This window comes from Hemiscyllium ocellatum, chromosome 21 (genome assembly GCF_020745735.1).
Source record: "Hemiscyllium ocellatum isolate sHemOce1 chromosome 21, sHemOce1.pat.X.cur, whole genome shotgun sequence".
NCBI lineage: Eukaryota > Metazoa > Chordata > Chondrichthyes > Orectolobiformes > Hemiscylliidae > Hemiscyllium > Hemiscyllium ocellatum.
This window is the reverse complement of record NC_083421.1, coordinates 19345353-19369096: the sequence shown is the minus strand read 5'-3', so window position 1 is coordinate 19369096 and position 23744 is coordinate 19345353. Positions and strand designations below refer to the sequence as shown.

Here is a 23744-nt window from a genome sequence, read left to right as displayed (position 1 = left end):
TAAGAGTACAAAGTCTGAGCAGATCTGAGTGATTCCAGAAGTATTTAATATATTATTATTGTAAATAATATGACTTGTAGCATAAGTTAATTTGTTTGAACTTGAATAAGTTTTAATATGACTTGAGTTTCTACAGAATGTATTCCTCATTTATAAAGAAGTGATTGTTTTTCTAAACTAAAGGTTTAACTTTGTTGCCAAGAAGCTAAGTAAGCGTTTGATTCAGCTGGGATGCAATGGATTGCTGCCTGTTGGATTGGGCGATGATCAGCATGACCTGGGGTAAGACTGATCGATAAGTATCTCCCCCCACCCCCATCCAAATCTTTCAACTGTGCTGGCTGGTTAATGGAACAGGTTCGAAAACACACTAAAAATAATGTACCGTGTGAAAGTGAATATTTAAATCTTGGGCCCAAGTGTCTTCCTTAAATCTGTCTTGGAACCAATTCATTGATCCATTAGCACCAATTCCCTTCCTGTATTCTTTTTATACCGTACAGTGACGTGAGTTTTAATTTAATTTACTTTGTGAAGTTTCAGACATTGAAACCCAGAAATTACTGTTATGTCTTCATTGATCAACTCTGAACACCTTCATGTGGCTTCCCTCTTCTGTTATTTACAGCCAGGGTTCACTTTAACCTTGTCTTTATATTGGACGCTGGCTAGTCTGGGCTTATTATGCATCCCTATTCTCCTTTGATCGTTCTCTCACCATTCATGCTAACTGCTGAGAGAGACATGTAGTATGGAACATGAGCTTCAATCACATAGGGGAGGGAAAATAAAGTTGAGATGTGCTAGCTGAATGAGAATTCTTAAAGAGTAATATCAAAATGACAGTAACTCTCTGCAAGGCTAAAACATTGCAAAGATGCATTTGTATTACTTAGCAAATGTCTTAGCAGCCTGCTGCTTGTATCATACAGTTTCAGCACAGGCTAAACTGCACGTACTCAGAGCAACCCTCATGTGGCTTATAAGCAAATAAAATAGGGACATATTTAATGTTGGCTCCTCACCAGTATGACATTCACTGCCCTAGTTAGTCATATTACACAAACTAATCAGGTGAAAATGGCCCGTAGACTGCTTTGTAAACCAAATAGTGGCTGGTTAGCTCAATTGGTTAAATCAACGAGGAGAAGGTGAGGACTCCAGATGCTGGAGAATGTTGCTGGGAAAGCACGGCAGGTCAGGCAGTGTCCTGACTCCTGCTCTTCGGATGCTGCCTGACCTGCTGTGCTTTCCCAGCAACACACACTCGACTCAATTGGTTAGATGGCTAGCACGTGGTTCAGAGCAATGTCAACAGCACAGGTCCAATTCCCATGCCAGCCAAGCTCCCCATACTGCCCCTGAGAGTGGAAGACAAGACACCACAGAAAGATAGCCAAGGAGATGATAGAATGAAGCACCAGCAAGCAATATTTCAAGGACCTGTCTTTGGGCAAAACATATCTAAACAATCAAATGTTTTTCTGTGAAACTCTCTTCCCTGGTGCTGTATAACTCTATGACCATGACTCTGTGAGTTAGATTTTTGATGAGTGGTGGCAGATAGGGTTATCATATCCAGATCAGGCATGATCTCATCGATGGCAGAGCATGTTTAAAGGATTGAATGGCCAATTCCTGTTTCTATGTTCATATTGTGCAAATAGACTCCTGCCTGGAGCTCATCCATTGTTCCTCATGAAGTATTTGAGCTACATGTTTCTGGTGTCTATCATTGTCTCAATATCTTTAGAAAAGATTAGACCTATCTCTGGCTGAAACCTGCCCATTTTATTTATCCTGTTTTCTGAAAACATCTTCACACTATCTCTTATCAGAGCTGTTTACAGAGCTTTCCCAAGGTGTAATGTATTGATCTTATTTAACTTGTTTGTTCTGTCCAGACCTGATGCTGTAATTGATCCCTGGTTAAAGCAGTTCTGGGAGCAAGCCTTGGATCTCTACCCTCTGCCACCAGGGTTAAACGTGCTTGGTGATGATATCATGTGAGTATAACGCTGCGAGAAGCTGCAGGAGGGATGCATGCATCTTGTTCTTGGGTTTGACAGGTGTAAAACTGAGTAGGTTCCTGACAGAATGTTGGACCATTCAGAAAAAATGGAAGATGAAAGTACGTAAAGGTCATATGGCAAATAAAATATTCCTTTCCCCCTCCCCCCACATTATTGTGAACTTCCCCAGCCACAGTCTCTGTGCTCTGTAATCTTGTGAAGCTCAGATAGCTGTCTTTGGATTTCCATAACCCTCAATCTCTTTTCTCAGCATGAATCCCTGTGCAAAGGGTTCTACTTGAATTGTCATTTCTTGTTACAGCCACTTGCCTTATTGTGGGTTGGCTGCTTAAAACAGGACTATTTCATGTGTCATAAGAGAGGACAGCATATAATAGGAGAAAGTGAGGACTGCAGATGCTGGAGATCAGAGCTGAAAATGTGTTGCTGGAAAAGCACAGCAGGTCAGGCAGCATCCAAGGAGCAGAAGGGTCGACGTTTCGGGCATGAGCCTGAAGAAGGGATCATGCCTGAAATGTCGATTCTCCTGCTCCTTGGATGCTGCCTGACCTGCTGTGCTTTTTCAGACAGCATATAATAGCCAAGATGTGGGTCTCTAAACCTCTAACCTTTCCTCTTCTACAAGGACGAAGCTGTGCAGATCCTCAGAAAGGAAAGATTCTAGGGACATCGTGTCGTAAAAGCCATGTTGTTAGAGGGTAGATATGTATTGTCACTATGCACAAGTCTAGGATTCTGATCTCCGCATGCCTTTGAAGAGACTGTGTAGCAGGTTGTTCGCAGGTGTTGGTGCTAACACTGGAGACGATATTGATTTTAGTTTGTTTATTCATGGGATGAGAGCATCTCTGGCTAGGCAGCATTTATTGTCTATCCCTAATTACCCAGAGGTCAGTTAAGAGTTAACCACGTTGCTGTGGGTCTGAAGTCACATGTAGACCAGACCGGGTAAAAATGACTAATTCCTTCCCTAAAGGGTCTGAGTGAATTAGATGGGTTTTTCCTGACAATCAGCAATGTTTTCATGGTCACCATTAGACCCTTAATTCCAGATTAGTTTTTATTTGAAATCAAATTCTACCGCCTGCTATGAGGGTGATTCAAACCTGCATTCCCAGAACAGTAACTGGTTTGTTGAATTAACATTCCAGCGATAATACCGCGAGGCCATTGCCTTCCCGATACAGCAGACAGTAGCACATTTGGAGGACTCCATGATTTACATTGATGCAAAACCACGGCACTGCAATGTCATTGATCTTGCACTATGCAGGCTACCTACCTTGTGACGGGGATGGCAGTGAAGATGGGATTTGTTTCCTTTCTGTTATGGGAAGTACCATACCCTTTGTGTAGTGTAGAAATGTTTTCATGTGTATATGATGTTTATATTTTGAGCATTATTTTATTCCTTGTATAGATTGCCATCGAAATACAGCTTTCAGTTTGAGGATGATGTAACCGGTGGTGTCTCAGTGGAACCATATGACAAAAATGCACAAGCTAAATTCCCACCCTCTCAGCTCCACCCATTTCCTGCTCAGATGATCTCAAATGAAAGGGTCACAGATGAAAACCACTTCCAGGACGTTCGGCTCATCACCTTCGATATCACTGGCTCTGGCATTGAGTAAGAACTATTTGAATCTCTGTTCTGGATGAGCAAATAGAATGTTTAAAAAACTGCAGAATACACACAAGACTGACTAGAGACTGCAGTACTTGATCTCTATCATAACAATTGCAACTCCTCCAGGGGCTGCTAGTTAATAATAATATTTCTAACTTATTGTTAATCAAGTAAGTTGTTCCATTATTTCCACCTTATCCTTATAAGTGTGCCTGACAGAGCAGTGCTCCCTCAGTACTGAATTTCCAATACCGGAGCACTCCCCCTCTGTGCTGAGCCTCCAATAGTTCCGTGCTCCCTCAATGCTCACCCTTGTCAGTTCCAAGTTACAATTTAAACTTAATTATTTCATTGTTTGAGATTTTAACCAAAAAGGCTAGAGGAGCAGCATCCCAGTGACTTTAAGTTGTGAAAAACAATTATCAAAGCCAGGTAGCGACTCTGAGTGTAATACTACTCTTTCTTTCTAGTTCGACTTCGGGCGCAGGGTCCATATTTGGTGACTGGTCTCTCACCAACACTTCTGGGGTCTTCCAATTGGACAGTAGGCAGTATTAGCTTCAGTTTCAAACTTGGTGCAGGCTTTGATGATGGAAAGCTGCAGTTTTAGTCACTTTCTAAACCACGGCATACAAATAAAACCAAGGAGCTGCGGATGCTGGAAAAGCTCAGCGGGTTTGGCAGTATCTGTGGAGAGAAACGAGAGTTAATGTTTTGGGTCCAGCGACCCTTCTTCAGAAGTGATTGTAGCTAGGAAAAGGTTAATATATACAGTGAAGATCGTGGTGAAGGAGGGGAAGGAATAAATGAAAGGTGGAGATGGAGCCTGGAGAGAGCATGAGAACAACAGTCTGGGAGAGTGAATAGCAGCTGATGGAGAGTTTTAGTAGCTGACAGTGAGTTCATAGAATCCCTACAATGTGGAAGCAGACCATTCGGCCCAACAAGTCCACACCGATTTTCCAAAGAACATTCCACCCAGACTCACCTTCTACTCTCTCCTTATAACTCTGCATTTCCCATGGCTAATCCATCTAGCCTACACACCCCTGGACATTATGGGCAATTTAGCATGGCCAATCCACCTAACCTGCACATTTTTGGATTGTGGGAAGAAGCCAGAGTATCTGGAGGAAATTCATGCAGTCACGTGCAAACTTAACACAATCCCCTGAGCTGGAATTGAACCTGGGTCCCTGGTGCTGTGAGGCAGCAGTGCTAACCACTGAGCCACTGTGCTTGGTTGTGGTAGCAGCACATGTGATGACAAAAACCTGGTGTGCGGGGTTTGGGGTAAGAATATGGGAGAAGATGCTCAGGCCCTAAAATTATTGAACTCGATATTGAGTCCTGAAGGCTGCAGGATTCCCAAGCAGAGAAAAATGTTCAGTTCTTTCAGCGTGTACTGAGCTTTGCTGGAGCCCAACAAACCTGAGACAGAGATCTTGGCCAGTGAACAGGGTGGTGAGTTGACATGGCAGGTGACAGGAACCTCCTTGTCATTTTTGCAGACAGAATGTACATGTTCTGCAAAGCGGTTGCCCAGTCTGCATTTCCTGTCCCCGGTTAGAGAAGGTCACATTGCGAGCGGCGAATGCGGTAGACTAGATTGTGTGAAGTGCAGGTAAAGCACTGCTTCACCTGGCTGGTGTGTTTGGAGCTTTGTATAGTGAGGAGGGTGATTGCAAGGGAAGGTGCCATGGGGCTGTGGGGGAGCAGGGGTGTACTAAAGTGTCCTGGAGGGAACGGGCCCTGAGGCAGGCTGATAAGGGAGGGAAATATGTGTCCGATGGTGGCAACCCACTGGAGGTGGCAGAAATTGTGGGTAATGATCCTCTGGGTGCAGATGTTGGTGCAGTGGTAAATGAGAACCTGGGATCCCTATTGCTGATGGGGGAAGATTAAGAAGGGCTGAGGGCCAAAGTGCAAGAGATGAGCTGAACATCTTAGATTAGATTAGATTCCCTACGTATGGAAACAGGCCCTTCGGCCCAACAAGTCCACACCGACCCTCCAAAGAGTAACCCCCCAGACCCATTCCCCTACATTTACCCCTGACTAAAGCACCTTATGCTGTGGGCAATTTAGCGTGGCCAATTCACCTAAACTGCACATGTTTGGACTGTGGGAGAATACCGGAGTACCCGGAGGAAACCCACGCAGACACGGAGAGAATATGCAAACTCCACACAGACAGTTGCCTGTGGCTGGAATCGAACCCAGGTCCCTGGCGCTGTGAAGCAGCAATGCTAACCACTGAGCCATCCGTGCCATCCCTAAGAAGATGCCCTGTAAAAGCTGGCATCATCAGAACAGACGTGACAGAGACAGAGGATCTGGGAGAACAGAATAGACACTTTACAGAAAGCAGGATGTGAGGATGTATAGTCAAGGTAACCGTGAAAGCCGATGGATTTGTAATGGATGTCAGTGGTTAGTTTTTTCCTCAGAAATGGAGCTAGAGATGTCAAGGAAGGGAAGGGAGGAGTCAGAGATGGATTAGACGAAGGTGACAGCAGGTTGGAAACTGGAAACAAATTGATAATCTCTTCCAATTCTGAATGAGAGAGGGAACCAGCAGCAGTTCATCGATTATATTGGAAGAGAATTGTGGGTGGGGGCCCGAGCAGGACTGGAACAAGCAATGTACCACCTACCCCACGAAAAGACAGGCACAACTGAGACCTATGTACCCATGGCCTGAAGAAAAGAGAGGAGTTAAAGAAGAAATTGTTCAAAGTGGGGTCGAGCTCAGGCAGAGGAGGGCGATAGTGGATGGGGACAGTTCAGGTGACCAATGTCACATCAACAGTTGTTGATAAACAGGTTGAGTGCAAGTACAAGAGCAGAGGGAGGTGTCCAAATGAAGGGAGAGTGTTAGAGGTGGGTGAAGGGATCTGCGGAATGGGGAGAGGGCGCTTGTCCAAAGACGGCACGGTGGCTCAGTGGTTAGTACTGTTGCCTCACAGCACCAAGAACCTGGGTTCAATTCCAACCTCAGGCGACTGACTGTGTGGGGTTTGCACATTCTCCCCGTGTCTGCGTGGGTTTCCTCCGGGTGCTCCAGTTTCCTCCCACAATCCAAAGATGTACAGGTCAGGTGAGTTGGCCAATCTGAATTGCCAATAGTGTTAGATGCATTAGTCAGAGGTAAATATAGGGGAATGGGTCTGGGTGGGTTACTCATCGGCGGGTCGGTGTGGACTTGTTGGGCCGAAGGGCCTGTTTCCACACTGTAGGGAATCTAATCAAATGGGCAGGGAGGCGAAGAAGAAAACTTCAACATCATGTCATGCCTGAAAATTATTGCGGTAGGGATGCGGGGAAACAAAACTAGAATTAGATTTTATTGTCATGTGTGCTCAAGTATAGGAATACAGGAGTACAGGGAAAGTGTACAAAATCACCATTCACTGGTGCCATCTTGGTTACAAAACCACAGTTTAAAAAAAGCAACAAAGCAACAACAATTTTTAAAAAGCTAAGACCTTTGTTGAGTAATAACGTTCAGCATCAGAGGATGGAAGGCCGGAAGGGACAGTAAATACATGACAGGCAGTGGGGTTAGGAGAGGGAATGAAGACAGAGGGACAGAGAAAGTAGGCAGGTTCCAGAGGGGTGTGGATATCTCAGAGTTGTTGCAGTATGCGCTTCTTAATGCCTAAAAGCAAATGAAAAAGTTTGTTTTAAATGAGCCAGAGGATTAAGTGGAACTGAGGCAGGGCAGCTGTGAGCCAGCATGAAGTGGTGCTGATGGAGAGAGAGAGAGAGACACAGAGGTTGAGAGTGTGCATTTAATGACGCATACATAGAGTGTAAATCTCAGGTTGTGGCTCGAACAGCTGTCTGAGGAGTATTGTACATCACAGAGATACCTGTGATCCTGGGTGGATTCAAAACATGAAGCCTCAGTTGGAATCCACTACAGGTGAGCCTGAGTCTTGGGCAGTCACTGCAGAATATGATGTGGCTGATTCGAAGCGAGTTTTGGCAAATATCCTGTCAAACACCAGAAGTGAATCAAGAGTAATGATAGTAAATCAAAAAACAGAGCGGAACGGTATTCCTGTCAGAGAGAGGAACAGAACTTCAAGGTGAGCATACCTGGAAGAGATGTGGCAGTGAGTTAAGCATTAAGCAAACTGTGGATGCTGGAAATCAAAACTTAAAACAGAAATTGTTGGAAAAATGCACAGAATGATCAATTATATCATTGGATTGTGATTGGCCTAAGTGAGGTGAGACTCATTGCTCATTTGTTTACGATTTATTGGACTAGGGTGGACAGAGCTAAAAATCACACAACATCAGGTTATAGTCCAACAGGTTTATTTGGAAGCAAAGCTAGTGCTTCCAAATCAACCTTTTGAACCACAATCTGGTGCGTGATTTTTAACTCATTGGTTTATGGGGTATATCATCATTCTGTTGTCACTCTGAAGGGTGATGCACATTGGTTGGTGTCACTTTCCATTATCTCCTGACTGGCTCCTTCGGCTGTTACTTACCCATGGGAATGTTCTCTTCATGCTGGTTTACTGTCCTTACGTTCATAACTCTCGTCTAGTTTACGGTATCTTTCTTGCCCATTTGTTTAAGAAAAGGAGATGTAGATATTTTCTAGTCAGCCTGTTCAGAGATGTTATGATACATATTTGTACCAGAAGGGCTTGAACTCAGGCCTGCTGGCCCAGAGCTAGGGACGCCACCACTGTTCCACAAGGTCCCTAGGAAGGTAGATATACGCTGTCAGGACCCAATGATTATTACTTGAATTTGTCATCTCAATTTTTACTTAATTGGTACAAGTTCATCTTTAAATCAAACACCTATTGTTGACCATTTTTCCATTTCAGGGGCTATCTATTAGGTCTCTGTGGTTATGAATGCCTTAGAATGAGTTTTTTTTTAAGATGAAGAGTGTATTTGGAAAGATTGCTTATAACTTCAAAACTATGTTGAATTAATACAGACCATCACTAATGTAAACACTTTGTAAAACAGTCTGTACAGAATGGATGAAACTACAAAATCTTCACATATTCAGTCAACACAAGTCCCAAGTAATAAACTTATTAGACAGTTACAAGTTTAAACACATTGTTACAAAGTTACCTATGATAAAAAGGTTAAATTTAGTCAAAATTAATTGCTTCCCTTCTAAGTCACTACAAATCAAAACAAAACATAAAACTGTGGATGCTGGAAATCTGAAACAAACAAATGCACTGGGCTTTGGTTCAATTGGAAACAAAAACAGAAATTGCTGGAGAAACATAGAAACTCTGCCAGCATCTATGGAGAGAAAACAGAAACTTGGACTGAGTTCTGAAAAAGGGTCACTGGTCCCAAAAATGTTAACACTGCTTTCTCTCTGCAGATGCTGCCAGACCTGCTGAGTTTCTCCAGCACTTTCTGTTTTTGTTTCCAATTAAACCAAAGTCAGTGCAGTGGACAGTTGTTATGATTTTCTTCCCTCAGTACTGTATCTCCCTCTTTGCATTCTCTGTTCCCCTAAAAGAAATAATCGGAAGGACGTTAACTCCCTTATTCAACCTTGAAGGTTGCACGTTGTTGCAGTCTGGCTCTGTGAAATGGTAATTAGCTGAATAGGGGACTCTGGCATGCACCTACCTTCAGGCTGTTCACAATCTTGTGGTGCATTTCTTTCTCATTTGAGGTCAAATAAATTCACATGAAATTGAAGAACTAAAATCTGTACCAGTTACAATTAAGCAAAATAATAATTAATCAATGAACATACTTTTAGTGAATATATAACAAAACTAAATTAATAATGAAATGTTAATTTGCATACCAGTTCGACACCTTCAGTTAAGTGTGGTGCTCCCTCAGCGCTGACCTGCAGACAGTGCAGCACTCCCTCATTACTGACCCGCTGACAGTGCGGCACTCCCTCAGTACTGATTCCCTAACACCTCATTGCTTCTACAGCACTGACCCTCCGACAGTGCAGACCTCCCTCAGTACGGAACCTTTGGTGTAGCACACGCATAGCCTTGGAAGGTGCAGAATGCCTTCAGTACTGACCCTCTGACAGCCCACTAATTCCTCAGCACTGACCGTCTGACAGCATGGTGCTCCCTCAGCACTGATCCTCCGACAGCATGAGGCTCTCTCAGCACTGTCTGTCCGCCAGCGTGGTGCTCCCTCAGCACTGACCATACAAAGCCTGAACTCCCTCAGCACTGACCGTAGGACAGCGTAGTGCTCCCTCGGCGCTGACCGTCCGACAGCATGGCATTCCCTCAGCACTGACCATCTGACAGCATGGTGTTCCCTCAGTACTGACCCTCTGCCATCATGGCGCTTCCTCTGTACTGACCCTCCAACAGCATGGCACTCCCTCAAGCGCTGTCCTCCAACAGCATGGCACTCCCTCAGTGCTGTCCTCCAAAGCGCTGGCTTTCCACCCTTGCCCTCCTACTTCACTTGCTCAAACTTTGTTTTGCCTTTAAGTTTTACCAGGTCTGAAAATTTGGAGACCTGAAATATTAACTCTGTTTCACTCTCCACAGATGCTTGCTGACCTGCTGAACATTTCCTGCTGGTTTTGTTTGTATTTATGCTCCATTTCCCTTCTCCTTTGCTGTGGTCCTATAATTTTATTTACTGCAAGTATATATCCAACTTACTCTTGAACTTTATTATTATTTCTGCTTCCTCTGCTCTTTTAGTCAATTTCCTTCAATCTGTATTTTCTGATTGCTAACACTGAGGAGAAAGGAGCAAGTATCAAAACTTTTTGAAGTTCTGAAACCACTTTCAAATCTCTGCTTAACTTTCTACTGTTGAAGGAAAAAACCCGAGCTTCTCCAATCTCCACAAAACCGAATTAGAATTGGAATTAGTTTTTATTGTCACATGTACTCAAGTATAGGAATACGTGAGTACAATGTCGTAAGAAACCATCCAGACCTTCAAGTCTAAAGTCTTATCTCCATCAAGGTGTTTGGAACATTCAGCCACCAATGCAGATACCTGAGGTTCCTTATCTTTGTACCATTCTAGTAAATCCATGTGCATCCTCTCGAATCTCCAGAAGTATTTGCTAAAATGCCACGTCAAGAATTAGACACAGTACTGAAACTGGTACCTAATCAGTGAACCTTTCAAAGTTCAGACAGGTTCACTGCATTGACCATGGGATCCTGCTCTCCCAGTTAATTTTTCCTTTCTACATGCAGATACTCTGCAGGAGACGTGGCCATGATTGAACCTCGAAACTCACCAGAAAGTGTTGAGCAGTTCTGTCAGCTCCTTCGACTCGACCCAAACAAAACATTTCTACTGAAGCCCAACGATTCAGGTTTGATATCTTGTCCATTGTTTGTTGATTTTTGGGGGGTTCATGATCACAGTTACCTAATATAGGCAGTCAATGATTTACAGTAGATATCTGAAAGTTATTGAGAAGCTGCAGTTTAGATATGTTAATTAGGCAAAGCAAGGAAATAAATAACCCATGACAGATGAGAATGCTTTACTGATCCCAGAGCTATTCTGTAGAATGGAGGAGAAGAGGCAATGCACTCCTCCATCACTATGGTCCTGCATCCTTTTATGATGGTCTCTGGCAGTCTTGGTGCCACAGGCATTGTTCTTCCCTCAGGCTGATGTGGTAGAGCTCCTGGTTCTGCCTTAGGGAGATGGTCAATCTCCTCTTGTCCCTTCCTCCCCTCCGGTCTCTCTCAATAAATCATATTTTGGGGGATGGCCATCAATGCTATTTCTAACCCCCTGTTGATCAACAGACCTGATGGAGATGACTGCTGTCCACCTATGTCTGAAGGTTAGCTTTCATTCCTTCTAAGAACAAAACCTTGCTATTTTTGATACACTGCATTGATAAGGGAGTGCCTGATTAATCTTTTATAGGAATCAACACCATGATATTTATGACCTCTTCTCTGTTTTCATGTAGAAATTTCATTACATTTTCAAAAGACATGTTTCTGTGCTGAATATCTCTATGACCCTATAACTCATTACTAATGTGATACAGTTAAATGTGTGCTCCACAGGAAATAGCAAATATGGAATGCTGAGTTAACACAGGTTTAAAGAGATCCCTGATTCTCAATAGTACAGAAATGGCAGATGCAGTAAATTTCAAGATTCACATCCATAAGTATTGGCAAATGGGGCTAGATTGGGCTGGGTTATCTGGTTGGCATGGACAAGTTGGACCGAAGGGTCTGTTTCCATGCTGTACATCTCTATGACTCTATAATCATTTTTCAGCAAAACAAATCAGTTTGTCTCAGGCCATACCTTTATCTGTACTAGGTTTTGTTGAAATAATCCATTCATTTTGATGAAGGCTGTGTTTCGTAAGAATGCCATATGTAGGTGGTGCAACTGGCATGCGATGCAGAAACTCCACTTGGCAGTGCTGTCACTGCAAAGCCCACCTACCTTCCACTGTGAAGGAAGTGTGTGTGTGTGTGTGTGTGTGTGTGTGTATATGAAAGATTATCTGTCTGTGTCCTCAGTGCTGTCAGCAGCTCTCATTGCCTACTCTGCACACCCAAAGTCTACAGTTGCTATCTCTGTCTTGCCTACCGTGTGCAGCTGCCTGTCTGAACAACCAGTGTTATTTCATGATTTTTCCCTGTTCCTGGCTCAGGCCTTTGATGTGCTCCCAGATTCTCAGTCCCCCAAACGTAGAGAACCTTGGACAAAACAAAGAACTGCGGACGATGGAAATCTGAAACAAAACACCGGGGTGGCACGGTGGCTCAGAGGCTAGCACTGCTGCCTCACAGTGCCAGGCACCTGGGTTCAATTCCAGCCTCTGGCAACTGCCGGTGTGGAGTTTGCATATTATCCCGTATCTGCATGAATTTCCTCCGGTTTTCTCCCACAATCCAAAAAGGTGCAGGTTAGGTGAATTGGCCATGCTGAATTGCCCGTAGTGTTAGGTGTATTAGTCAGGGATAAATGTAGGGAAATGAGTCTGGGTGGGTTACTCTACGGAGGGTCGGTGTAGATTTGTTGGACCAAAGGGCCTGTTTCCACACCGTAGGGAATCTAATCACAGGGAAAGTGCTGGAGAAACTCAGCAGATCTGGCAGCATCTGTGGGGGGAAAAAACAGAGTTAATGTTTTGTGTCCAATTCAGGAGAAGAATCACTGGACTCAAAATGTTAACGCTCCTCTCTTTCCACAGATGCTGCTGAGTTTCTCCAGCAATTTCTGTTTTTGATACAGAACCTTGACCTCAGTAGGGTTATCTGTGAAATTATTACACCTAGAATATAGTGACATTGGCCACCCGTATGGCTTCGGGATATGTGTCGCCAGCAACTGATGTCACTTTTACACATGAGCAGGGGGCCATCTTTGCATTCATGCCTATCACTCCATTTTGAGATATATTATTTACAGCCAAACAGGTGCCAGTGAAGGTGGGAAGATGTACATTTTTTGCTTTTACTCATTCACAAGATGTGGGCATCTCTAGCTAGGCCAGCATTTATTGCCCATCCCTAATTTTTAAGAATCAACCACATTGCTGTTGGTTTGGAGTCATAAGTAGGTCAGACCAGGTACGGTTAGCAGATTTCCTTCCCTAAAGGACATTTAATGAACCAGATGGAGTTTTCCTGTCAATCTACAATACTTTCATGGTCACTATTAGACTCTTAATTCCAGCTTTTTTGTTTTACAATAAGTCTCTCAGAATGCAATTCCTGTGCATACTACCCTTACAGTGTCATCATATCAATTTTTAGGTTATATACATTGCAGGTTAACACTTGTAATGTGAAGATCCTGCATTAACATTTCACTTTCACAGTTCCCATTGACTGGTTCCTTGCCCTCTACTGACGTCAGGATTGTGAAATGAGGGTATTCCCTTAAACAATCAAGAACTTTGCACTGCTTTCATTTCTAATCTCCTCGGATCCTGTTAATTCATTATTTGCCTAATCAGTCTAATGGAGACCATTATCGATTGTTGTAAAAATGCATCAAGTCCACTCGTGCCTCTTTAGGGAAGGAAATCTGCTGTCCTTTCCTGGTTTGGCCAACCTGAGATTCCAGATCCATATCCTTGTGGTTGACTCTTGACTGCCCTCTGAAATGGTCTAGAGAGTCAATCAGTTCAAGGACAACTATGGGTGGGGAACAAGGAGCCACATGCCGTACAAGAATATCAAAATGTTTGGGGACATCATTCCCATCCTCATTGTGCCACTATGGAGTAACAGTGAATAATATGGTCCCATTCCTTCTCACTGCTTGCATTGATTGCTGGTCTGTCTGCCTTTCTGGCAACACTGGGGAATGAAGTAAATATCCCATTGATCTGCATTTTATAATTTTGAACAAAATGTGGTCACTCATTTACAAATGTCCACTGGCTATCAGACAATTTGAATAAATGTGCACCTGTGTCCCACAATAGCTTACTCAAACAGAGGTAAACCCAGATGCTCATAGAGTCCTATGAGAGACAGGCCCTTTCGCTGAAACCAGTCCATGCCGACCTAACTGTCCATCCACACTAACCCCATTTCCCTGCACTTGGTCCTAACCTTCTAATCCTTTCCTATCCATGTATTTATCCAAGTGTCTTTTAAATGCTGTTAATGTACCCGCCTCAACCACTTCGCTCATTCCATATATGTACCACCCTCTGTATAAAAGAGTTGCCCATCAGGTTCCCTTTAATTCTTTCCCCTCTAACCTTAAACTGATGCTCTCAGTCCTCGACTCCCCAGCCCTGGGAAAAAGACTGAATACATTCACCCTATCCAGGCCGCTCATGATCTGATACACTTCTACAAGATCCCACCTCAGTTTCCTACGCTCTAAAGAAAAAAGCCCTTGCTTTTCCAACCTCTCCCTATAACTCAGACTCCTGAGTCCTGGCAACATCCTTGTAAGTTTCTTCTGTACTTTTTCCAGTTTAATAATATCCTTCCTGTAGCAAGGTGACCAAAACTGAATGCAATAATCCAAGTGCACCCTCACCAACATCGACTACAACTGCAACATAACTTCCCAACTTCTATACTCAATGCTCTGACTGATGAAGGCCAGTGTGCCAAAAGCCTCCTTCACTGCCCTGTCTACCTGGGACTCCACTTTCAGAGAACCGTACACCTGACCTCCAAGGTCCCTCTGTTCCACTACACTCCTTAAGGCCCTACCACTCACCATGAAACTCTACCTTGATTTGACTTTCCAAAATACAAGACCTCACACTTATCTATATTAAACTCCATTTGCCATTTCTCAACCCACTTCCCAAGCTGATCAAAGTCCTGCTGCAATTTCTGATAAGCTTCCTCACTGCCCATGATACCACCTATTTTAGTGTCGTCTGCAACTTACTAATCATGCCTTGTATATTCTTATGCTCAGCACCGACCCCTGAGTCACCCCACTAGTTACAGGCCTCCAGTCCATCAAGCATCCTTTCACTATTACCCTCTGCTTCCTGCCATCAAGCCAATTGTGTATCCAATTTGCCAGCTCCCACTGGATTCCATGCGAACTAACCTTCCAGAATAGCCTACCATGTGGAAACTTATCAAAGGCCTTACTGAAACCCATATAGACTACGTCTGCCACCGTGCCCTCATCAACCTTCTTAGTCACTTCATCAAAGAACTCTAACAAATTTGTGAAGCATGATCTCCCACCCACAAAGCCAAGCTGACTATTCCTAATCAAACCCTTTCCAAATGCATGTATATCTTACCTCAATCTTCTCAAGTAACTTACCCACCACAGATGTTAGGCTTACTGGTCTGTAATTCCCAGGTTTTTCTTTGCAGCCCTTCTTGAATAAGGGCACAACATTTGCTCCCCTCCAGTCTTCCCGGACCTCACTCGTGGCTAATGATGATGCAAAAATACCAGCCAGGGTCCCCGCAATTTCTTCTCTAGCCTCTTGCAGTGCTCTTGGATATATCTAGTCAGGACTAGGAGATTGATCCACCTTCATACATTCTAAAACATCCATCACCTCCTCGACCGTAATATATAGACTGGCTGCAAGATATCACCACTAACTTCCCCAAGTTTCCAAGTCTTCATGTCTTTCTCAACAGTTTACACAGGAGAAATATTCATTGAGGACCTTGCCCCTATAGTTGTACGCATGCACGTCCACTTTGGTTCTTGAGAGTTCTATTCTATCTCTAGTTATTCTTTTTCCTTTCATATACTTAAAGAACCTCTTTGGATTCACCCTAATCTTCTCAGCGAAGACTATCTCATGCCCCATTTTCACCCTCCTGATTTCCTTCTTCAGTAAACTCCTGTATCCCGTATATACCTCCAAGGATCCCCTTAATCCCAGCTGCCTGTACCTGAGCCATACCTCCTTTTTTCTGATCAAAGCCTCAATATCTCTTGTCATCCAGGGTACTTTATTCCTGTCAATCTTACCTTTCACCCTCTCAGGAACATATGGACCTTGAACTCAAGCTATCTCACTTTTAAAGACTCCCCTTCTCCCCCCCACCCAACAAGCTAGAGATCCCTTTGCCTACAAACCAACTAACAGCTACTCCAATCAACCCCTGCGAGGTCCTGTCTAATTCCATCAACATTTGCCTTGCCTCAATTTAGAACTTGAACCTGCGGACCAGTTTTGTCCCTCTCCATAACTATTTTAAAATTAATAGAACTATGGTCACTGGTCCCAAAGTGCTCCCCCACTGTCACCACAGTCACCTGTCCTGTCCTATTTCCCAAGAGTAGGTTGCGTTTTGCCCCTTTCCGAGTATACTGCTTGAGGAAACTTTCCTGAATGCACTTAACAAATTCCATTTCATCTAAGTCCTGAATGTTATGGCAGTCCCTTAGATTCCTGATGTAGGGCTTATGCCCGAAATGTTGATTTTCTTGCTGCATGGATGCTGCCTTCTCTGCTGTGCTTTTCCAGCACCACACTCCTGCTCTGGCAGTCCCAGTCTATGTTAGAAAAATTAAAATCTCCTACTATGTCAACCCTATTGTTCTTGCAAGTCTTATCAATCTCCCTGCCTGTTTGTTCCTCTAATTCTCATTGACTATTTGGGGGCCTATGGTACAACCCCAATAACGTCACCATCCCCTTCTTATTTCTTAGCTCCACCCACAAAGCCTCACTGGATGATTTTTAAGTTATTTCATCTCTGATTATTGTTGTGATACTCGCCTTAATCAAAAATGCAACTCACCTTCCCCTCTTCTTTCCACCACCTCTGTCCCACCTAAAGCACCTGTACCCTGGCACATTAAGCTGCCAGTCCTTTTCCGCCCTATAGCCATGAGCTCATATTCAAGTCCTCTCAAAATAAATGCTATTGTTGCATTTGCCTTCCTAACTACTGACTCAAATTTGTGTAGGAAACACCAAAAGAGATTTAATCAGTGTGTGGGGGAAATGTTTGGGGATTAGCTTCATTGTGATTTGTGATTGAAACTGCTTTTGAACTTCCTTTAGCTGCCATTAACTAACATTCCACCCTTTCTCTGTTCAGCAATCCCACTTCCTGCTCGATTGCCACAGCCCTGTACTGTCAAGTACCTGCTGGAGCGTTACCTGGATATTAACTGCGTCCCACGACGTTCCTTCTTTGATCTCTTGTCATACTTTTCTCCTGATGAGATGGAGCGGGAAAAACTAAAGGAATTCAGCTCAGCTGAGGGCCAGGACGAGTTGTATAGCTACTGCAACAGGCTTCGCAGGACCACCTTGGAGGTAGGCCAGAGACACTACAGTTCTTCTTTATATTGTGCCTTTCATATTGTGAAATGTCCCTAGATACTTCACATGAGCATTATCAACTAAAATATTTGACACTGAGGCAAGAAAGGAGACATTAGGAACAGGTGGTCAAAAATTTAGTCAAGGAAATAATTTTTAAGGAGTATTTTAAAGAAAGCGAGGTCAAGAGGCATAAAAGTTTACATAATCACAGAAGTGTTACAGTGTGGGAGGAGGCCATTTGGCCCATCAAGTCTGCACCAGCTCTCCAAATTAACATAGTGCCATTGACCTGCCTTTTCTCCATGTCCTAGTACATTGTTTCAATTTATATAACAATTTAATGCCGCCTTAACTACATTAATTCCAGACCTGAATCTCACATCATATTTGCTACTTTTGTAAATCACTGTAAATTTGTGCCCTTTTGTTCTCCGTCCATTTCTGAGAAGAAACAACTTCTCCCTATCAACTCTTCAGCCCACTCATGATTTTTCCATCAATTTCCTCTAAGCCACATTTTCTCCAAGATCAACAGCTCTAAGGTCTCCAATCTATCTTCATAATTGAGGTTTCTCATCTAATAAATTGTTACTTTGAATATTCAGTAGCTCATGGACAGACTACGTCAATAGAAAAAAATGGTTTAGGAAAAGAATTTCAGAGTTTAGGACCAAGGCAGCTGAAAACACAGACAATAACTGAGCAAAGAAAACTTGGGACATGCAAGACACAAGAATTTGAGGAGCACAAATACCACTGAGGGTGCAAAGCAGGTTGGACGTACTTTGAAGAGTCATAGAGTCATAGAGATGTACAGCATGGAAACAGACCCTTTGGTCTAACCCGTCCGTGCCGTCCAGATATCCCAACCCAATCTAGTCCCACCTGCCAGCATCCAGCCCATATCCCTCCACACCCTTCCTATTCATATACCCATCCAAATGCCTCTTAAATGTTGCAATTGTACCAGCCTGTACCACTTCCTCTGGCAGCTCATTCCATACACTTACCACCCTCTGCGTGACAAAACTGCCCCTTAGGTCTCTTTTATATCTTTCCCCCCTCGCCCTAAACCTATGCCCTCTAGTTCTGTACTTCCTGACACCGGGGAAAAGACTTTGTCTATTTATCCTATCCATGCCCCTCATAATTTTGTAAACCTCTATAAGGTCACCCCTCAGCCTCCGATGCTCCAGGGAAAACAGCCCCACCCTGTTTAGCCTCTCCCTATATCTCAAATTCTCCAATCCTGGTGACATTCTTGTAAATCTTTTCTGAACCCTTTCAAGTTTCACAACATCTTTCCGATAGGAAGGAGACCAGGATTGCATGCAATATTCCAACAGTGGCCTAACCAATTAGGGTTAAGGGTTAAGGTTTCACAGCCTACAGGACTATCTGGCAGACAGTAACTACTTGAGGTTTTCCACTGCTGAGGGAGATTATTCATGTGATACGAAGATTGGAGGAGTTGTGGACAGTGAGGAGGGCTGTTGTCGGCTGCAAAGGGACTTAGATATGATGCAGAGCTGGGCTGAGGAGTGGCAGATGGAGTTCAACCCTGCCAAGTGTGAGGTTGTCCATTTTGGAAGAACAAATAAGAATGCGGAATACAGGGTTAACGGTAGGGTTCTTAGTCAGGTGGAGGAACAGAGGGATCTTGGGGTCTATGTGCATAGATCTTTGAAAGTTGCCACTCAGGTGGATAGAGCTTGTAAGAAGGCCTATGGTGTATTAGCATTCATTAGCAGAGGGATTGAATTCAAGAGTCGTGAAGTGATGTTGCAGCTGTACAGGACTTTGGTTAGGCCACATTTGGAGTACTGTGTGCAGTTCTGGTCGCCTCACTTTAGGAAAGATGTGGAAGCTTTGGAGAGGGTGCAGAGAAGATTTACCAGGATGTTGCCTGGAATGGAGACTAGGTCGTACGAGGATAGGTTGAGAGTTCTCGGCCTTTTCTCGTTGGAACTGCGAAGGATGAGGGGTGACTTGATAGAGGTTTATAAGATGATCAGAGGAATAGATAGAGTAGACAGTCAGAAACTTTTTCCCGGGTACAACAGAGTGTTACAAGGGGACATAAATTTAAGGTGAAGGGTGGAAGGTATAGGGGAGATGTCAGGGGTGGGTTCTTTACCCAGAGAGTGGTGGGGGCATGGAATGCGCTGCCCGTGGCAGTGGTAGAGTCAGAATCATTGGCGACCTTTAAGCGGCAATTGGATAGGTACATGGATGGGTGCTTAATCTAGGATAGATGTTCGGCACAACATCGTGGGCCGAAGGGCCTGTTCTGTGCTGTATTGTTCTATGTTCAATGTTCAGTGTGGTTTGGGCAGTGGCTGGTTTATCAGCCAATGTAGTGCTGTGGGGAGGCACCTGATTGGTCAGAGGAAGGAACTATGCCTTGGGAGGAAGAAAGAGCCTGACAGTTCAGAGCCAAGGAAAGACTTGGGAGAAGGAGTGCGATGTTTCTTTTACTTTGTTTTCTCCTTCAAATTGAATTCAGGACAAAAATAATGTTTTCTGGAATGTTTTAGAAAAGTATAATGCCTTTGCAGATGACACCAAAGTTGGAGGTGTAGTGGACAGCGAAGAAGTTTACCTGAGATTACAACAGGATCTTGACCAGATGGGCCAATGGGCTGAGAAGCGGCAGATGGAGTTTAATTCAGATAAATGTGAGGTGTTGCATCTTGGGAAAGCAAATCTCAGCAGGACATATACACTTAATGGTAAGGTCCTTGGGAGTGTTGCTTAAAAAAGAGACCTTGGAGTGCAGGTTCATGGCTTCTTGAAAGTGGAGTCGCAGGTAGATAGGATAGTGAAAAAGGTGTTTGGTATGCTTTATTTTATTGGTCAGCGTATTGAGTACAGGAGTTGGGAGGTCATATTGCGGATGTACAGGACATTGGTTAGGCCACTGTTGGAATATTGCAATTCTGGTCTCCTTCCTATCGTAAGGATGTTGTGAAACTTCAAAGGGTTCAGAAAAGATATACAGAGATGTTGCCAGGGTTGGAGGATAAGAGCAAAAGGTAGAGGTTGAACAGTCTGGGGCTGTTTTGCCTGGAGCGTCGGAGGCTGAGAGTTGACCTTATAGAGGTTTATTAAATCATGAGGGGCATTGATAGGATAAATAGACAAAGTAGAGAGCATAGGTTTATGGTGAGAGGAGAAAGATATAAAAGATATAAGGGGCAACTTTTTAACGCAGAGGATGGTACGTGTAGGGAATGAGCTGCCAGAGGAAGTGGTGGAGGCTGGTACAATTGCAACATTTAAAAGGCATCTGGATGAGGAAATGAATAGGAAAAGTTTGCGGGGATGTGGACAGGATGCTGGCAGGTGGGACTAGACTTGGTTGGGATATCTGGTTGGCAAGGCTGAGTTGGATTGAAGGGTCTGTTTCCATGCTGTTACATCTCTATGACTCTCATTGATTAGATTAGATTACTTACAGTGTGGAAACAGGCCCTTCGGCCCAACAAGTCCACACCGACCCGCCGAAGCGCAACCCACCCATACCCCTACACATACCCCTTACCTTACACTACGGGCAATTTAGCATGGCCAATTCACCTGACCCGCACATCTTTGGACTGTGGGAGGAAACCGGAGCACCCGGAGGAAACCCACGCAGACACGGGGAGAATGTGCAAACTCCATGGCCTCTATGGCCTTTTAATCCAGTACTTGTTTTTGTTGTCACTGGGTGGCTCTTAGGTGTGTAAAATTCTGAAACTCCTCTGTTCTTTTCTAGATACTGTATGACTTTCCTCATACCACCTCAGCCATTCCAGCCGACTATCTCTTTGACCTCATTCCTGAAATTCGACCTCGGGCATTCTCCATTGCTTCTTCGCAGCTGGTAAGGACCCCACTCCTTCATGGAATTCATTTGGGATACAGTTGTCCAGGATGAGTAAAATTTTCATCTTTCTATTAAGGCTTCAAACTGGTCTTGCTCACATTTTGTAGTAACCATCAAAACTGAAGATTGGGCAGCTTCCCCTGTGATGGAACCAGGTGAAGAGGTCTGATTTACAGCATAGCAATTATATCACTGGATTGACTTCTTTTTAAAGACAGTGAGAGTTCCTTTTTTACAGTGTCTGCTTCAGAATTTGAGTTTGTACAGGTATGCAGCACTCAGTTTGATAATATTGGAAATAAAAAGCTGGTATGAGTGCAAGTCACAATGATTGTTGCAAAGAGGCAGCCAATTGACCACTTTAGGGAAGGGAACCTGCTGTCCATTCCTGGTCTGGACCTGTATCAGGAAAGTACTGTTTATGCTTAAGGTCAAAGAAGGACGGAGCATGTCTGAGGTACTGCACAGTGAGCTTCTGCTCTTGTCTCTTCTGTTCTTATGATGTGACACCACAGCAATGAAGCAGTTTCTCTGAATATACTGTAGGTCTAGCAAGATCCTCATTTTATATTGGAACACAATTTCAGGCAGAGAAGGATAAACAACATGTGAAACCTAATGACCCAATGACGCTGAAACCCACAGCCTGGGAATGATTATCGAAGTTAAACGAATTTGTAGGTCAGAAATTTGGAAAGTTTTGAGTGAGCATTAATTTACTAGCAGAGCGGAGTTGCTGTGAGATACTCAACAGCAAACACCCTGTCCCACCAGCTAAAATGAGAATCTGTAGCACAGGAACCAGTTTATCTCCTAATTGGATGATATTGATATGTTGTGGTGTGTTTGGCTACAAGGACTAGTTTGAATCTGTGGCATAAAGGTACTCCTCATTGACCAAGTGCCATGTGTAAAACTCAGACGCTTAACTGCATGTGGAGGAATTTTGCCACATTCTATTCCTGCTGTTACCTCGACCCAGCTTGTGCTAAGGCAGTGACTCTTCCTAGGCTGCAGCTTCCTCAGAGGAGCAGCTTCCAAACTTAATTAAGCAGCCATCTTCACTTGTGACACCGGGTAATAGTCTATCCTGCATGTGTCAGCAAGGTTTTGTCTTTAGAGAGTATTTCAGCTGAATTCAGTCTTGTTTTACTTGGGTGCATTTATCCTCGCTAGGTATGAACTTCCATGGCTGAATTGTTTTTCCTTTATCGATCACTACACTGGTCGCAGAATTTGGTCCTCTCTCTTTTAGTTTGATGTCAGACAGCAATGTTTTGCAGCCTGAGTAATGGTGTTGATGAATGGTATGCCCAAAGGATATTACCTGAGGAATATTATACATGTAATTAGATTAGATTAGATTACTTACAGTGTGGAAACAGGCCCTTCGGCCCAACATGTCCACACCAACCCGCCGAAACGCAACCCATCCGTACCCCTACATTTGCCCCTTCCTAACACTACGTGCAATTTATCATGGCCAATTCACCTCACCCGCACATCTTTGGACTGTGGGAGGAAACTGGAGCACCCGGAGGAAATTCATGCAGACACAGGGAGAATGTGCAAACTGCACACAGTCAGTCGCCTGAGGCGGGAATTGAACCCGGGTCTCTGGTGCTGTGAGGCAGCAGTGCCAACCACTGTGCCACCGTGCTGCCCAAAATACTGTGAGAAATACAGGAACACAAGAACTGGGGCATTGGCTGATTGCACTGCTACCGATTAGTGTCTCATGCTTGTCAGGGGACCTACACAGACTTTCATCTCCATCCTAATAGTGACCTTTGGAACAGCCAAAGGTCAGTGAAATTCAATGTGAAGAAAAGATTCTTAGTCCATTGTCTGTTTCCCAGGCTTATCCCAGTCAGATTCAGATTCTGATGGCTGTTGTTCGGTACAGGACCAAGTTGAAGAAGCCTCGTTGTGGCCTTTGTTCCAGTTGGCTAGGATCCCAGAATCCACAGCAGAGTAAGTCTCGCATATTGACACTCTAACCCCTGATCTTCAATTGTTGTTTGAAAGCTGGCTGTTTCTCCACACCTTGGGTATGTTGACACTGGGACTGCACAGGCTAGTTCATTAGTGACAAAAACAGAAATTGCTGGAAAAGCTCAGCAGGTCTGGCAGCATCTGTAGAGAGAAATTGAAATTAACATTTCGGGTCGGATAACCTTTCCTCAGAACTAATGAGGAAAGTTTACTCGACCCGAAATGTTCATTCCAATCACTGTATCCAATGAGGGTTTACATCTTAGATACTTCCCCATTATCCTCGATAGGATTAGTGGACTGGTTTATTATTCTCTCAACAAACTGTGACTTGGTGAGTCTTCAATTTATTTTTCTCTCTACAGGGAGAAAACAGAATTCTGCTCAATTCACACCTACTCTAGGTGCTGTGTCTAAGGTCATCCACTTGGTGGAATACAGGATCAAACTTATTTTGGTTTTGACTTTGTTTGGTGT

General features: G+C 43.9%; 1 protein-coding gene across 1 annotated transcript in view; it reads left to right on the top strand.

Moving 5' to 3' along the window:
* The window catches only part of ndor1 (NADPH dependent diflavin oxidoreductase 1), a 59701-nt gene that overhangs the window by 22637 nt on the left and 13320 nt on the right, over positions 1-23744 (top strand). The window contains exons 6-12 of the mRNA XM_060841258.1: positions 184-282; positions 1905-2006; positions 3454-3663; positions 10872-10993; positions 17172-17392; positions 21162-21269; positions 23132-23246. Of these exons, the coding sequence (XP_060697241.1) occupies positions 184-282; positions 1905-2006; positions 3454-3663; positions 10872-10993; positions 17172-17392; positions 21162-21269; positions 23132-23246 (977 nt within the window). The remainder of the gene's footprint in view (positions 1-183; positions 283-1904; positions 2007-3453; positions 3664-10871; positions 10994-17171; positions 17393-21161; positions 21270-23131; positions 23247-23744) is intronic.